Below are 18,409 nucleotides of genomic sequence, written 5' to 3'. Positions count from 1 at the left end.
ATTCCACAGGGATCTGCTGAGTTTAACGCTATATTTTTAAACAATATATTTGTATATATATATATATATATATATATATATATATATATATATATATATATATATATATATATATATATATATATATAAGTAGTATTATTATTATTATAAAAGGGGGGTTTTACCGTTTAATGACCGATTTGTCGATTTTAAAACTTAAGTCACAGTCAAAACCTAATGCAAAATATTAAACTTAATTTAAAGCGTAAAGTGAATGGCGATAAATAAAAGTGCGATAATTAAAAGTACGATAAATAAAATGACAATAAATAAAAGTACGATGAGATATAAAATAAAGGAATTATGCTTATTTAAACTTCTGTAATCATGATGTTCGACGTGTTGATTTTAATTTATTACCATGGGTTAATTGTCCTTTGTCCTGGATTATTTGATAAGTCCATCTGATTTTGTCCATAATAGTCCATCGGTGATAATTATAAAGTGCGAGGGTCTTCGCCAAATTAACCTTATACCCGAAGTCAAATATTCTAACTAATTGGGCACTTAAACTGTAACAAGGTCTTAATACTTTGTTTAATGAATACACCAGGTTATCGACTGCGTGTAATCCAAGGTTTTAAAACTTTGTTAACAATTACACCAATTACCCTTGAATGTAATCCACCCCTATTTTAATGAGTCCATTGACTACTAATCCATCCCCGTGTCCGGTCAAATGAACAATTATTAGTATTTATAAATATCCCGCCCACCGTACCCAGTCAAGCGTATGTGGCTATATATAAATACGTCAAATTACAACCTTTATATTAAATTAACAAGATATCATTTAGCTAATTAAATATAAATCCCATTAATAGCCCATAGTCCAATTTCCAAAAGTGTCGGTCTTTTGTCCAAACCCAATTATGGTCCAAAGCCCAATAACCCAGTCTTTAATATTTAGTCTAACATCACGATTACTTCGGCTTAAATAAACATAATAATAACTTAGCTACGAGACATTAATTTAAAAAGGTTGAACATAACTTACAATGAGTATTTATCGCGTAGTGTTACACGGACAGAGTTTCGACTTACAAATTTAAAACATTCGCTATTATAACCTTATAATTATTATTAACTTAATATTAAAATTATAATTATAAAATATAAATATAAATATAAATATAAATATATTGAGAGAGTGAGAGATAGTTGATGAAGGTGTACATAATTCGGTCGAATTCGTTGCAATTTATAGGACTTGGCCATCTACAGTACTCCATGCGATCGCATGGATTTATAGCTTCCACGCCATGCGATCGCATGTCCAGCTGGATCAGACTACTTGCTTGCCAAAAAAGTGGGCGGCTTGATTATTAAATAATATATAATATAATATATATATATAATTATATATATATATATTATATTATATTTTTATGCATCGTTGACTTGTAATTTTAGCTCCGTTGAGTCGCGCGTTGATAGTTGGTTCAGGTCTCGGTTCCGGATTTTTGAACGTCCTTTCGTACGATTTAATATCTTGTACTTTGCGTTCTGCGGCTTGTACTCTTGTAATCTTTATACGTTTCTCATCAATAAATTGAACCACTTGGATTGTACTTTGTATTTTTTAGCGTTTTGCTCATTTGCGTCTTCAAATCGTCGAATCTGTCTTTTGTCTTCACCTTTTATTATTTAAACGAATATCACTTGTAAATAGAACAATTGCAACTAAAAGCTTGTCTTTCTTGAAGTATAATGCTATGAAATATATGTTCGTTTTTAGCATTATCAGTTTTTCAGGTTCATACTTGGCTACTTGATACATGCTTCTGCACACTTTGATTTCTTACTTGGGGTCAAGTATACATGCATACGCTAGTGATAGCACCTTGGGATTTAAACGTAATATTTACATGCATACGCTATTGATAGCATTCATGATTTTCAACTTATATTATGTCGCAAGTTATTTCATTTATACTTTACAACTTTTGTAAACTTAAACTTGTTGTCAAACCGTTTGGTAACTTAAAACTTTGCAAGTCATGCACGTTTCAAATGAATGCGACATAATTTTGGTCAAACGCGTCTCATTTAGGGACTATGACCACGTAATGGGACCTAATTTAACGGCGCCGTCAATGATGATTTTGTCGGGTCGTTACAGATGGTATCAGAGCTGGTTTAACCTTAGCCATAAAGGTAGTCACGCGTCTGGCTGTCACGCCGGGCACCCTGAACGGACTATGCTTTTTGGCGGGTTAATCGTAGAGGGGGTTCTCACAGGTAACCTGTGACGATGCATTGGCTATTAGCCCAGAAATGCGGGCCGTAAAATCAGTGTTTGAGGTATGCTCAGTGGTCACCAAGCGGTTAGCTGGAAAGGCACTTGGTGGGTTTCTACCCCATCTGTCATTACAGATGGTATCAGAGCATTGGTTGTAGGGATCTAGGATGTGCATTAGTGTGTCTGACAGAGTCGTTAGGACGCATTAGTGAATCTAGACTACAACCGGATAGTTAATCATTGCATTCTGACTTGCATTTGCTATAGATAGCACTTACTTGACTACTTATGCATTTATACTTGAACCATTCTTAGGTGAACTTCTTAATGGTACCAAATTTTCATCATATGAACTCGTACTCTGCCACTTTTGGGTAACACACGTAAACTTAAGATTTATACACGTGAGGATGACGATGACTTCATTAGTTATACTAGTTCGGGAACTCTGTCTCCCAGGTTGTTAGTCATCACCGTCCCGGCTTACTATCCACAAGTGCTGTAAAGTTTTCACCACTATGGCAATCACTGACCTCTACCGATGTTACACCGGTGTTCTTCACTATCTACCACTTCTTGTTACTACCGCCACTACTCTAGGTGAGTATCGTCATCACTGCTTATCACTACGGTTGCGTACTACTCGTTATCATAATTCGTTGCTCTTTTCGTACCTAAAGACATTATCATTTGACTTGAACCGCATTGACATGAACAATCATTTATTTACTTTCCCTCGGGAAACGCATCTTCAGAGTTGCACTAATTCTTTCAATTAAATACGAGTCACGTTAGAGACGTCGTTACACTTTGTTCATTTTAAATCTTCACGATTACACGAACTTGATTTTATGGAGTGATGTGGGAATGGAGGTATGAGTTAGTGTAATATAACGACACTCGATCAACGTGGTTATATTATAGTAAGTCATACCAAAGTTCTAATGACACGTGATGGTGATTGGACTCGATCAACCTAGTCACCACCATGTGCCATGTACATGACTTCATATTTTTGTTTTAAACATCCGAAAACTCCGTGAATACTGATAACAACCATACCAAGGACACACCTTTGGCTATTTCCAAACCATATTGATGCTTCTGAATAAATAACCAATTCTTTCAACTTCAAAACATATGCTACACCTGTAAACTCTCTCGTTTTCGCACAAGTTTTATCGACGAACTACAACATACCTGATATGCTCACATCGAGGCGGAAACTCCTCTCGCATTACAATCGTACATCCATGTAAGGAAATCCTTTATCTAAATTCTCAATGGAGAGAGAGACTCTTCACGTTATACTAGTATTCACCACGAGGGTGAATAGTCCTAACAAATGTTTTTCAGAAACCGATAAGAAACTTGTTCTAGCAAACGATTTTCATAAACCGACAAGATGGGAAAAACTTTTACAACTATACATTATAGGAATTCTATCTCAACACGGTGTGCCATTATCATTTATTTCATATTGAGATACTCGTTTCACTTCTAAATTTTGGAGTGCATTACAAAAAGCCTTGGGAACACGTTTAAACATGAGTACCGCGTACCATCCACAAACCGACGAACCAAGCAAACATACAATTTAAACCTTGGAAAACATATCACGAACTTGTATTGTTGCCTTTAATTGATTCCTCTTACAACGATAGTTATCATTCTAGTATTAACGCCGCACCTTTTCGAAACTTTATATGGCCGCAAATGTCGTTCTCCTATTCGTTGGACCGAAGTAGGTGACAAGCAAACCACCGGACCGGAACACATTCATGAAATAACCGTTAAGATCGTTCAAATCCAAGAAAGACCCAAGACGACCCGTAATCGCCACTATGCCAATGTTAGACGTAAGCCTATCGAATTCCTAGTGGGTGACAGCGTAATATTAAATATCGCACCTTGTAAAGGTGTAATCCATTTCAGAAAACATAGAATGCTAAATCCCCGACATTTGGATCCTTTTAAAATCTTGGAGCGTATTGGACTCGTTGTTTACCGTTTCGAACTCCCAACTCAATCGAAATCCCGTTCATCCTACATTCCATGTATCAAACTTAAAGAAGCGTCTTGCCGAACAAGAACTTGTTATTTCTTTTGATGAACTTACTATCGATGACAAACTCCACTTCATAGGAAAACCGGTCGAAATTATGGATCGTGTAACCAAACCTTAAAACAACGTAAAATCCCGATCGTCAAAGTTCATTGGAATGCCAAGATCAAATGCAAAAAAAGTACCCTCACTTATTCGTAGAATTTGCAACGCAAGGTCTCGAGAAAGAAACAACGACTACTACTTCCAACTAAATTTCGGGATGAAATTTCTTTTAAGGTGTGGGCAATGTAACAACCCGACTTTTTCCGCTAACTCATTTTAACGCCCGTTTTTTTAAAAAAAATAATATCTTTCGTTATCTAAATTTGTATATTCCGTTGACTAGTGTTTTAATACCTCCCGTTATTTAATTATAACATCTCTCGTTACCCTAGCGTATTTAAATAATTCGTATCGGTTAATTCACGCACCCGCTTTTAAACTTGAGGGACTAAAGTTGCCAAGTGGGCAAATTAGTTGACTAGGTCAACTAATCAACCCACCATCACCACCACTCATTCATTCATCCTCTTCTCTCTTTTCTACTACTTCCGTTATTATGCTCTCAAACTTCCAATCCTTAATTCATCATCTAAATTCATTCTAACAATCATACATCAAAACAAATTATATATTTGTGATCCTTGCATCATCCTCTTCAATTTGGTACCAATTTCATAGCTTGGGGTAAGTTTTTCAAAATCTCTAATTTTCATAAATTAGACCTTTAGACTTGAAATGGTGTTAATTAGTGTCTATGGCTCATTGTGATGTCGTGTAATTATATGTTATGGGTGAGTGTTTAGTTTTATTGTATGCGTAATTACCTTCGAAACGGCATATCGTATGTGTAAATTGGATTCCCGAATCATCTTATGCGTTTTACGAACTTGAAACTTTGATTATGAACATTTAATGATCATTCGACGAGATTTCGGTTATTGTAAATGAGGTTTTTGGTTGATGAAATGTTTTTAGTTGTATTCCTCGTTAAATTACCTTTCCAACGATATAAGATACGTGTTTTGAATGTTTACGGTTCATTAGTTGTGCTTGAAAGAAGCTTGGTTCCTACACTTGAAAATTCAGCAACAGCACCTGAAACCAGGGGTCTCGCTATAGCGAGCCCTGGTGTGCACAAAATCTCACTATAGCGAAAATATTTCTGTCCCAATTTTTTTTTGATTTTTCAAGTTTCGTTCTCGCTTACTCACAACTCCGTTTAACATGAAATTTTGCCAACATGCTTATATATGACTACGTTTATATGTGCAATAGTCGGATACCCGACCCGACCCCGTTGACTTTGACTTTGACTTTGACCAAGTTTGACTTTTAGTCAAACTTAACCAAACACTTATGCAATCGTTCTAACATGATTTTATACTTAATTCTTGCATGAAACTTGACACTTGATTCACATGCTATATTAATCGACCCGTAACGAGCCATAGGACTAATTGAACACATTTCGACCGACCTTGTGTCGTAACCGGTAATTGATATGACTTATTTGTTTAGGTCAAGGCTAAACAACTTTCATTTTCACAACGCTTAATTACAAGCACTTTGGCATGCAACTACGGTGAGATCATAGTCCCACCTTTTCAACAACTTTTACTCTTTAAATTATGGGATGAGAAATATATATGTATCATACTTTTATACTTTGAACACAAGTACAAAAACAAACATTCCACAACGAGTTAGAACAAAAAGGCTCAATTCAATTATCATTAGTTACACTTGCAGGGTGTAAACGTGAACTTATGTTATGTGATCACATGGGCTTGATGAGCCCTCATCTGGACGGTTCGCTATCGTTAGCAGATGAAATATATTTTCGGGTATAGTGTAGGTTCTAACACTAATTCAATGGGGTTCGTATACAGTTAAGTCTTGATAATTGGATGCTCGTGAACGTACAACATCTTTGGAATGCAAACGATTTAGATAATCAACTATACAAAATCTTGTGGTTCAAAAATAATGTTTACAAATACACCTATGATTTCACCAACGTTTTTCGTTGACAGTTTTCTATATGTTTTTCAGGTTCATACTTGGCTACTTGATACATGCTTCCGCACACTTTGATTTCTTGTTTGGGGTCAAGCATACATGCATACGCTAGTGATAGCACCTTGGGATTCAAACATAATGTTTACATGCATACGTTATTGATAGCATTCGTGATTTTCAACTTATATTATGTCGCAAGTTATTTCATTTATACTTTACAACTTTTGTAAACTTAAACTTGTTGTCAAACCGTTTGGTAACTTAAAACTTTGCAAGTCATGCATGTTTCAAATGAATGCGACATAATTTTAGTCAAACGCATCTCATTTAGGGACTATGACCACGTAATGGGACCTAAGTTAACGGCACCGTCAATGACGATTTTTTTGGGTCGTTACAATAATGGTCAAAAAGAATCTATAACCTTCTCTGCCGGTGACTTTATATGGCGCCCACAAGTCTAAATGAACCAGCTCAGCAAGTTCATTAGACTTGTGATCACTTAAGGAAAAAGGTTCCCTAGTTTGTTTGGCCTTATGACATGTGTCATAGGCCAGGTCAGCAGGTTGAGTTTTAACATTAAGTTTTTCCTTTAACACATTCAAAACTTGAGAAGCAGGGTGTACAAGTCTACTATGCCATAGAGAATGAGACACATAACACTTATTCACATAGTTTGAGTCATTACCTAACTCTGAATCAAAAATGTAAAGACCATTAACCATACTACCAGTCCCTACAATCTTCTGTATCAACAAATCCTGAATGTAACACTTTTCATCATTAAAACCAGCAAACAGATTTTTATTTTTGGACAACTTATGCACAGATATAAGATTCACATAGTATCCTGGAACAACCAACACATTGTTTAAAGTATTGTTATTAGTTAATTGTAGATCACCCACTTTAGTAATTAGGGCAACAGTACCATTTGGGTGTCCAACAGTCATGCCAAGTTTTGACACATTGATAGTTAAAGCTAAGGGGTATAAAATACTATTAAATTTTAGTAGGAAATACTATTAAATACGATACAATTTTACACAAGATATTTATTTATTTATTGAATGGATATACTTAAACCTTGCTACAACACTTATAGGCAGTGTACCTAATCGTACAGTAGTGTAGTTTTTAGTAAGTCCGGTTCGTTCCACAGGGAATCTTTTAATCAAAGCTTAACGCTATATTAGTTTAATTTATAAAAATACGAATATATATATAAGTAATATTATTATTTTAAAGGGGGTTTTTACCGTTTAATAACCGGTTTGTCGATTTTAAAACTTTAGTCGCAGTTAAAACCAAATGTAAAATATTAAATAAATAAAAGACTTAATTTAAAGCGTAAAGTAAATAACGATAATGAAATTGCGATAAATAAAAGTGCGATAAAATAAACTTGCGATAATTAAAAAGTACGATAATTAAAAGTGCAATTAAATACAATAACAAAAAATAAAAGTGCGATAATTAGAAGTACAATTAAATATAAAATAAAGGAAATTAATTATGAAATAAAAGAATTATTCTTATTTAAACTTCCGTAATCATGATGTTTGACGTGTTGATTTTAGTTTTATGCCCATGGGTTAATTGTCCTTTGTCCTGGATTATTTAATATGTCCATCTGGTTTTTGTCCATAACAGTCCATCAGTCATAAATATAAAGTGCGAGTGTCCTCGTCAAATTATCCTTATACCCGAAGTTAAATATTCCAACTAATTAGGGACTTAAACTGTAACAAGATTTTAATACTTTGTTTAATAATTACACCAGGATGTCGACTGAGTGTAACCCAAGGTTTTAATACTTTGTTATCAATTATGCCAAGTGTCCTTGTACATTATTTCACCCCTGTTTTAATAATTCTAGTGGCTATTAATCCATTCCCGTGTCCCGTTAAATGAACGATTATTCGTGCATATAAATACCCCGCCCATCGTGTCCGATCGAGTGTAAAATGGTTATTTATAGGGACGCCCAATTGTAAATCTTTATATTAACATTAACAAACTATCATTTAGTTAAACAAATATAAAGCCCATTAATAGCCCATAGTCTAATTTCCACAAGTGTCGTTCTTTTGTCCAAACCCCAATTATGGTACAAAGCCCAATTACCCAATTTTAATATTTTTAGCCCAACATCATGATTACTTCGGATTAAATAAGCATAATAATAACTTAGCTACGAGACATTAAATTAAAAAGGTTAAACATAACTTACAATGATTAAAAATAGCGTAGCGTTACACGGACAGAATTTCGACTTACACCCTTACAACATTCGCTAACACACCCTTATTATTATAAATTAAAATTAAAATTATAATATAAATATAACTATTATACGTTGAATGAGGAGAAGAAAAAGATGTGTTTTGATGTTCACCAAGCTGCGAATTTTATAGGCATGTGGGCTGGAAAAGTGGCTCATGCGATCGCATGAGCTTTACCCTTCAAGGCCATGCGATCGCATGGCCAGCTGGGGAGGCTCACATGCCTTTGTTTTTTCTGCCGACGGTTTTTAATAATATAATATATAATATATAAATAATTATAAGAATTATTTAAATATTATATTATATTTATGTGCATAGTTGACTTGTAATTTTTAGTCCGTTGCGTCAAGCGTTGAGATTTGACTCTGGTCCCAGTTCCGGATTTTCGAACGTCCTTGCGTACAATTTAATATCTTGTACTTTGCGTTTTGAATCTTGTACTCTTGTAATTTTGAGACGTTTCTTATCAATAATTGGAAACTCTTTGATTGTCTTTTGTACTTTTGAGCTTTTTGGTCGTTTGCGTCTTCAATTCATCGAATCTGCCTTTTGTCTTCACCTTTTATTATTTAAACGAATATCACTTGTAAATAGGACAATTGCAACTAAAAGCTTGTCTTTCTTGAGGAATAATGCTATGAAATATATGTTCGTTTTTAGCATTATCAAATAATCCCACACTTGAGCATTGCTTGTCCTCAAGCAATATAGTCTTGAAATACTAGAATCACTTCTTTATTCTTCACACTTTGTACATCAGTGATTTCTTTACGGCGGTATAAACAATGGTAGTAACGATGTGGTTTACAGTCCCACATGACTATAAAATTTAGATCCATTAAGGAAATTGGATCTTTATGAAAACATTTGATCTTTTGAAAATTAAATCTAGTTTTTACCCTAGATAAGTTTTTCGGAATAACCCTTTACCGGTGTTTGCAAAATATTTTTGTGGGTTTGGTGGGTTTCAGATTTGAAAATTTTAGCTCAAAACTTGTGGTTTTGTGTCACCCACTTGCTAACCTTGTATTGGGAAAGCAACAAGTCCAGTATACTTGCTCCGTATATTACCTTTCGGTAAACTACCGTCCGGTTGTAAAGGAAAGCGTTTGAACAAGCAACTGTTAAGGCAATGTCCCCTGACATGCTTTTAATTATGGCCTATAACGTGTCGGACGCAATTACTATCCTTGGTAGGAGCAATAGTAAAGCTCACCCTTATGATTTTTCGGTCTGGCACAAGGTCCTGTCTTTGACCATGCTATACAACCACCGTTCTTACGGTTGACACCCGATTTGGTTCAGGTGACCTAATGAATTCCAGGTGAATTCCTAGAATTTTACGTTCAATGGTAATGAACGCATTGAAAATGGGTTTTCAGAAAACAAATCGGTTTGTAATTTTGATCAAAATATTTTCTCGTTAAAGCTCGAGTTTAGATATCATTGAATCCCATGAGTTTGAATTCTCAATCTTTAAGGTCAATCTCAAGGATTGAGTAATATCAGGCTTAAAAGCTGATTTTTGATCTTTAAAAGAGATTATCCTTTCTGGGGATCTGATTTATTAGTCTTATCAAGCTAATTTGCACGATGCCCCCCATTATACGAGACAGATCCTCTCATGGTTAGGATAAGTCTGACCACTTGGCGACCCTGTTTTATGCTGAGGTCTGTGGATTTCCTGCTGATTTTAGAGATGATTTTTCTAGATTTTTCATCAACCTACAGCTGGTCTGGACGACAACTTCATGACCTAAATCAAGAAGCGCGTTTCTTTTTTGAAAGACTTTACTTCCTTTTAACGATGGAATTGATTTATCGTGTAGATCCATCTCTTCTTTTCTTTCATCGGGTAAAATAGTTTAGTTTAGTCCAAAGCAAAAGTATCTTCAATTATTTGTTACAGAAATATGTGACATATGTTTAAGATAACTTGGTAATTTTTCCCACACTTGGCTTTTATTTTCCTTTTTATTGTCCTCTATTTCATTTTAAATGAATTTTAACATTTTAGTTTGTTTCTCAATTTATGTCCTTTCCGAGGTAACAATAATTTCGGTGTTAACACCTAGTTTTATCGTTCATAAATATGTATAAACATGATTTTGAGTTCATTTAATTGAAAATTTTGAAAAATTTTACTAGAATTGGGTAGTCAGTATATAAGACTAGGGCTGTTCTTTATTATCAGAGAGCACTAGATTCTAATACAACTACTACGTTACTAGTATTTTTAATGGTAACCAAGTGTTTAAGATAAAAATTTTAAAAATCCGAAAGAATTTAACCCCATCCCACACTTAAGATCTTGCAATGCCCTCATTTGCAAGAAATCAGTAACAATTTAAATTATTGAGGGTGATTAGCGTATAAATGATTAAATTTTACCAAAGTTTCCAAACATATTGGCGTTTGTTTGCTGAATGATAAATGGTGCATATCATTTGTTCATTCCGTCTGTTGTTACATCACATTTATTTGTCATCTTGTCGTCAAAATTAGTAGCTTTTGCTGAACTTAATGCCAGTCTTTGAAAATGCGCTGTTTTACCCTATTTTGTACAATTTACAATATACATACATACAAATATAAACATGCATGGCAATTTGAAATGGGACTTAATATCCCACTTTCAAATCCTAAATGTGAAATATTAGTACACAATAATAATAAAAATGATAAAGATTACATAAGTATATTCAATAACATAAGTTTAAACATGAATAAGTAAAAAGATAAAAACATAAAAATCATATAAATAACCAAATGGAACTAAATCAGTCTGGATATGGGTTCCAGTTCATCTCGTCAGGTGGGTTCCATTGTTGGTTATAGGTGTTTTGATAGGCTTGGTTATAGTCATACCGGTTAAAGGGTGGTCGGATATCGGGGCTGTGTGGCGGAAAATGAGCAGGTCGAGTAGGTACATAGTTATTTGGTACCTGATATGATAGCTAGCTCATGATTTGGTGCTGATGAACTACCCAGCTATAGTGTTGGCGTCGCCTATAATCCTCGTATACTCGCTCGGAGTTCCACGGCTCCTACATACTATGTCTGGCCGCGTTCGTCATTGCTTCCTCATCTATACGAACGTGGACCTCAAGAATAGCATCTCGAAAGACATCCCTAATGTCTTCCGCCTCCTCCATTTCCTCGTCTGAGCCTCTCTCTACCTGAGGATGAGATCCCTCATAGGGTACTGCCTGGTTACGTCTACTTTTCAATACCTTAGCACCCACATAAACTTTCAATCCTAAGGGCTCAACCTATTCTCTACAAAGCTGTAATGGACCCCCTTGGTTCCTATCAACACCTAAATACTCTCCAATGAGAGTAACAAAAATACCTCCTCCTATTATACTCCCTTCTTGCATTCCCTCTACCATTTTAGATAAATAAAAAGCAACACAGTAAGGGATATTGACAAAGCTTCTAGGATCTCGAATACACTTTAGGTAGAATAAATCATGTAAGGTAATTTTTTCTTTATTGTGACCTTTCTGTGTAATTGAGTTAGCCAAAAATCTATGAATAATACGAAGCTCGGCTCTGTCAATATGCGTATAGGAGTGTCCTCCTGCTCGTGTAAAAACATCAAAATGTGTCATACGCCTCCAAATGGCGTCAGCGTCAAAGTTACTATCTACCCTTTCACCATAATGAATCAAATTTGTACAATCAGGTAATAGCAACTCACCAGGAGTATATATCTATAAAGCCCTGGCCATGTCTAGCATGGACATTCTGTACATCCTACCGCCAAGGATAAACCTAAGAAATCTTCTATCATCTATTCTAACTATATTTGTATCAAGTGATACAGTACTCATCAACTCAACACACCATTCCTTATATACAGGCCTACGAATGGTGAAAAGACGTTCCCAATCTGTAAAAGAAGAACTGCCATACCTTTGTACCAAAAGCTGTCTAACACGGTCAGCTAGATGGACCGTTTCCAAAGGGGCCCAATCGATTACCCTTGGCACCTCTACATTTTTTGTTACCAATTTGAATTTGTTCCTTTGATATGTCTCGTAATCTCTCCATCTCCTATCAAATCTCAGATTAGGATGCAGAGTGTGCTCAGGAATCGTTGGGAATTCTACTGGCGGCCTCATTGGGAATACTATGAAGTCCATATCGATTACAAACGATTCACAACAGTTGATTACATCACGAGGTAATTGACCTCTATATGATAAATTTTACAAACATTGCATTCGTTTTTAAAAGACAAACTTTCATTACATCGACAGTTGACAGGCATGTAAAGCATTTCATAATATATCCAAATATAATTGACTTAATAATAATCTTGATGAACTCAACGACTCGAATGCAACATCTTTTGAAATATGTCATGAATGACTCCAAGTAATATCCTTTAAATGAGTAAATGCACAGCGAAAGATTTATTTCATACCTGAGAATAAACATGCTTTAAAGTGTCAACCAAAAGGTTGGTGAGTTCATTAGTTTAACATAAATAATTATTTCATAATTTTAATAGACCACAAGGTTTCATATTTCCATTTCTCATAAACATACGTCCCATGCATAGAGACAAAAATATCATTCATATGGATTGAACACCTGGTAACCGACATTCACAATATACATATAAGAATATCCCCATCATTCCAGGATCCTCCTTCGGACATGATATAAATTTCGAAGAACTAAAGCATCCGGTACTTTGGATGGGGCTTGTTGGGCCCGATAGATCTATCTTTAGAGTTCGCGTCAATTAGGGTGTCTGTTCCCTAATTCTTAGATTACCAGACTTAATAAAAAGGGGCATATTCGATTTCGATCATTCAACCATATAATGTAGTTTCAATTACTTGTGTCTATTTCATAAAACAGTTATAAAAACAGCGCATGTATTCTCAGTCCCAAAAATATATATTGCAAAAGCATTTAAAAAGGGAATAATGAAACTCACGCATATAAGTATTGTAACACAGTTAGTAAAGCATTTGCATGTATTCTCAGCCCAAAAACGTAAAGAGTAAAAAGGGAGTAAATGAAACTCACCTAATGTATTTTGTAGTAAAAATACATATAACGATAATGAACAAAAGTAGAGTTGGCCTCGGATTCACGAACCTATAATGATTGTATATCTATTAAAACATATAATCGAAATCGAATAAATCTATCTATTATTATTTATGATATAATTATTTATCTTATTAACTTATATCCTTAAATATTAAATCTTGTTATATTATATGTGTTAAATATATATATATATATATATATATATATATATATATATATATATATATATATATATATATATATATATATATATATATATATATATATATATATATATATATATATATATATATATATATATATATATATATATATATATATATATATATATATGTATTTCATTTGTTTATCAAAACAGTAGTTTTAATTATACTAATTTAATATCAGTAAAAAAAATAATGATAATAACATTTAATAAATAACTTTATTAGTGATTATAACAATTGATATTAATAATGTTTAATAATAATAATTATATATCAATGAGGATAATAATAATAATTATATTAATATTACCATTACATCACAAAGTAATTATACCTTAAAAATCCTAACAAGGTTTCAATCAAATAATCATAATACTAAAAATAATAATAATAATAATAATAATAATAATAATAATACTATTAATAATAATAATAATAATAATATAAAGATCAATACCTCATCAAAATGGCTGAAAAATAAAGAGGTGTCACCAGCGAGACTCGAACCCGAGACCCCTCGTTAACCCACAACCCCTCCAACCGTCTGGGCTATTGCCCATCATCTGCTATAACACATCTTTTAATAAATATAAACTGTTGTTCTGTTTATGCCCCATTCATCTCCCTCAATCCAGTCGAACACGAATCAAAACCCATGTAATCCTTTCTATTTGAGGTATTTAAAATCTCAACACTAAACCTCAACAATCCATAACCTCTGTATGATTCAAGTAACTCGAAAAGAGAAAAAAAAAATGGCTGTACAGCCTTCGGTTGAGTATTGAAGAACACAAAATCGAATTTCAAATTTCGTGGCGTTTTAGACAAAAGTTTTAACACGAATTGTGTTGCAAATCATCACTAAAAACTTTATGAATTATCAATTTAACTTGAAATATAAAACTGAGTTTGAATTTTGCTAAGATCAATCGTTTTGACTTTTAAAACTAAAGTTTGACTTCGAAATTCGTATTCAATAAGAAAAATTGGGAATTGATACTTTACAGGTAGTTTGAAACACAGATTTCAAACATAACTGCATTCTTAGATTTTTAAAATTGTTTCAAATTCGAATTTTTTTACAAAAAGCAACACATACAGAGTGTTTTACCTGTGTTCATCATTTTATCAGTTTAAATCCTATAATTTGGGCTGGTTAAATTTATATCTGATATTGGTGAGGAGTAAACGAAGTGAGTTAACCAATAATACCAAGTAATTCGATATACTTATAGCTTGACAGACAGAAACGAGTCAGGAAGAACAAATAAATAAAAAAAATAAAAATAAAAAAAAACAGAAAAGACTCTCAACTGCTTTTGGAGTTATCCTGGTGGATTTGATTGTGGTTGTACGAATTGTGGATGGGAGAATCAATTTAACACAGTTTGAAAGCTATAGGTAACAGATTTGAATTTTTCCTCAATCATACGTATGATATTATCTATTTTTTTTATAGTTACTAATTGTTGTTATATTAATAATAATCTAAATATAAATAATAATAATAATAATAATAATAATAATAATAATAATAATAATAATAATAATAATAATAATAATAATAATAATAATAATAATAATAATAATAATAATGATGATGATAAGCCACAAAATAATAAGGATTTAATGAAATTGATAATAATAATATTATTAATGATAATTATAATAGTATTGCTAATTATATTATTATTTATATATATCCAATTTTTATTTCTATATGTTATATTTGTAATATGAGGATATTAGTTACACAAGTATTTGTATTAATATTTAAAAGTACTAACAATAATATTATTACAACTATATTTAACATATTATAAATTACGTAATATAACTATACAATATATATAATAAGGAGTATTAACTTTTTATGTATAATGACATTTAATAATAATGAAGGTATAATAAGTTACCTGTTTACATAATAAGTTTATTAACACTGATGTGGATATTATAAATAATGATACTATAGTAAATACATATGTGTGTATATATATATATATATATATATATATATATATATATATATATATATATATATATATATTCATTTTAATAATACTTAATTATTTTATATCTTATCTTACATATTTAAATTCTTAATGTTTAAATTATATTTTAAAATTTTAAATTTTAAAAAATCCTGCATTAGTATATATACATGTTTATTTACAAACATTCGTTCGTGAATCCTCGGGAACAGTCGAAGGTCAAATGTATACATGGACACAGTTCAAAGTTTTTGAAATTCAGTTTAACAGACTTTGCTTAACGTATCGAAATCATATAAAGATTAAGTTAAATTTATTCGGAAATTCCCGGGTCATCACAGTACCTACCCGTTAAAGAAATTTCGTCCCGAAATTTGAGTGAGGTCGTCATGGCTAACAATAAATATGTTTTTCTTGACAAATATGAGCTGATAAATAGAGTTTTCATCATTACAGAATAATACAGATAAAGTAATTCGATTATTCGAAGAGCACGAATGAAACTATCACAAAAAGATTGAAATAGGAAAAAAATAAGGATTCGTCTTAACTTTTGACGGAGACAGGGTTGAATTCCGGAATTCAAGGGATTTATAGAAAATCTTCGAAATCAAAAGATTTGATTCTTCGGTGAATAAGGAAATTAAGATATCTCGAATTAAATGCGGTGATCTGCTTTGATTACTCTGTCTGATATTTTCATTATAAATTAAACTCTTCCGTTCTATTATTCTCACCCTTCCCATACTTTCCTTCTTATTTCATACATCCAAAAGATTCTGAAAATGCTTAATCCAGTTCTGATCCTTGTCCTCATCCTTATTATCGCAACAATCATTCTCCTTTTCCAACTTCCACCAGAGGAATCTGTTTTCTTCTACTTCGCCCTCGGGATTATAATGTTTTTAATTCTCCCGTGTCTTTATGTTGCGATAAACATTGATCTACACGGTTTGTAATTTATGTGTTGTTATCGGCTTAATATTCTCCCTTATATTTCAAAGCTCTATGCTTTTATTTTCTCTTCTCGACTTCCAGTCAAGCGGTTAATGGTCCAGAATTTGTAGATATAGAGTCTCGAATGATTATAATGTTCTAAGCAGGAAGGAACGTGATAGCACGATTTGATTTTCAAATTTATCAACATCACGGAAGGTAGAACCATCAAGAATACATTTTCTTGATTTGTTCCGGAGTTAAGTAGGATGGGAGAGTTATGTAACATGGAACATGATGACGTTATGATCTGTGAATCATCACGTTCCATTTAGAAACTCAGCATGACTTACTGTAATATAATCACGTTGATCAAGTGTCATTATATTATACTTACTCATGCATCAGTTCCCAACACTACTTCAAAAACATCCATATTTTAAGCTCGAAAGTTTACAGAATATAGAAACTAACAGTTTCTATATGATGTAACACTGATAGCACGAAAAGATTAATAATTTCAGATAAGAATAGTTATGAAAATATCTCCAGAAATATGGAGGATATTTATAATGAAAGATACGATGGTATCTTGGAATTTCTAATATCGATGGATGATGAAGAAGATTTATCTGTAAGGGTTTAGATTCGGAAGCAAGGTATTCATTAAAGATTTCATTTGAAACAGAATCATTTGAATTCTTTGAAGTTAAACTTATTCTTTGTGATTTGTCCACAGATTTCTTCATAGTTTCGCATAATCTACTTTTCGGTACTAAATTTTCTATTGAATATTTCCAATATAATGATACACATGAAGCACGAGGAGGTATATAATTTCGGACGAGAATATTTATGAAAATATCCTCATAAATATCGAAGATATTAATGATGCTATTTTGAAATTTCTAAGTTCGATGGTTGATGGGGAAAGACTTTCCGCAAGATTTTAACATGAGTACGGAGCAAGATATTCATTGAAGGTTTCATCGGATCCAGAATTACCTGGATTCTTTGAATATATGGTATGGTCCTTGTATTTGTCCTTGGTCTCCTTCATAGATAGTTCAATCTGTTTTTCAATACCCAATTTTCTATCGAGCGTTCCCAACACTCCTTTCTTTATCATCAAACTTTTGGTCGTTTAGACCATCTACCATTTTTCTGTTTCCTCTGCATTTAATGCTATGATATCTAAATCATCGGTTATTAATTCAAGGTGGTTTCAGGAAAATTGTGTTTTTAGATGATCAAACGCTGATGGTAATATGATGGAATATGAAAGGTTCCCTGGTAACAATAAAAGAGCACGCGTATATATCAAGATTATAATAAGGTTGTTTCGAACGAAAAGTCGAAGTTGACTTGCTGGAGCTGTGACAAAATTGACTAATTTTGAAAAGGAATTGAAAAGTTATTTTTGGTATTAACAATGCCAAAAGAGCTAGCACAGATACGTGTTAAATGTTTACTCAGGTTCCGAGTGTCTTTTCAGAGGCATA

General features: G+C 32.8%; 1 protein-coding gene across 1 annotated transcript in view; it reads right to left on the bottom strand.

The window, feature by feature from the left end:
• LOC139867999 (uncharacterized) overlaps window positions 1-18,409 on the bottom strand; it is a 91,540-nt gene that overhangs the window by 41,202 nt on the left and 31,929 nt on the right. Inside the window, exons 2-3 of the mRNA XM_071856341.1 lie at window positions 6,835-7,392; window positions 5,426-5,516 (exon numbers count right to left, since the gene is read on the bottom strand). Of these exons, the coding sequence (XP_071712442.1) occupies window positions 5,426-5,516; window positions 6,835-7,392 (649 nt within the window). The remainder of the gene's footprint in view (window positions 1-5,425; window positions 5,517-6,834; window positions 7,393-18,409) is intronic.

The sequence above is a fragment of the Rutidosis leptorrhynchoides genome, chromosome 9 (genome assembly GCF_046630445.1).
Source record: "Rutidosis leptorrhynchoides isolate AG116_Rl617_1_P2 chromosome 9, CSIRO_AGI_Rlap_v1, whole genome shotgun sequence".
Classification (NCBI taxonomy): domain Eukaryota; kingdom Viridiplantae; phylum Streptophyta; class Magnoliopsida; order Asterales; family Asteraceae; genus Rutidosis; species Rutidosis leptorrhynchoides.
The sequence above is the reverse complement of the archived record's forward strand: the minus strand, read 5'-3'. Positions and strand labels throughout refer to the sequence as shown.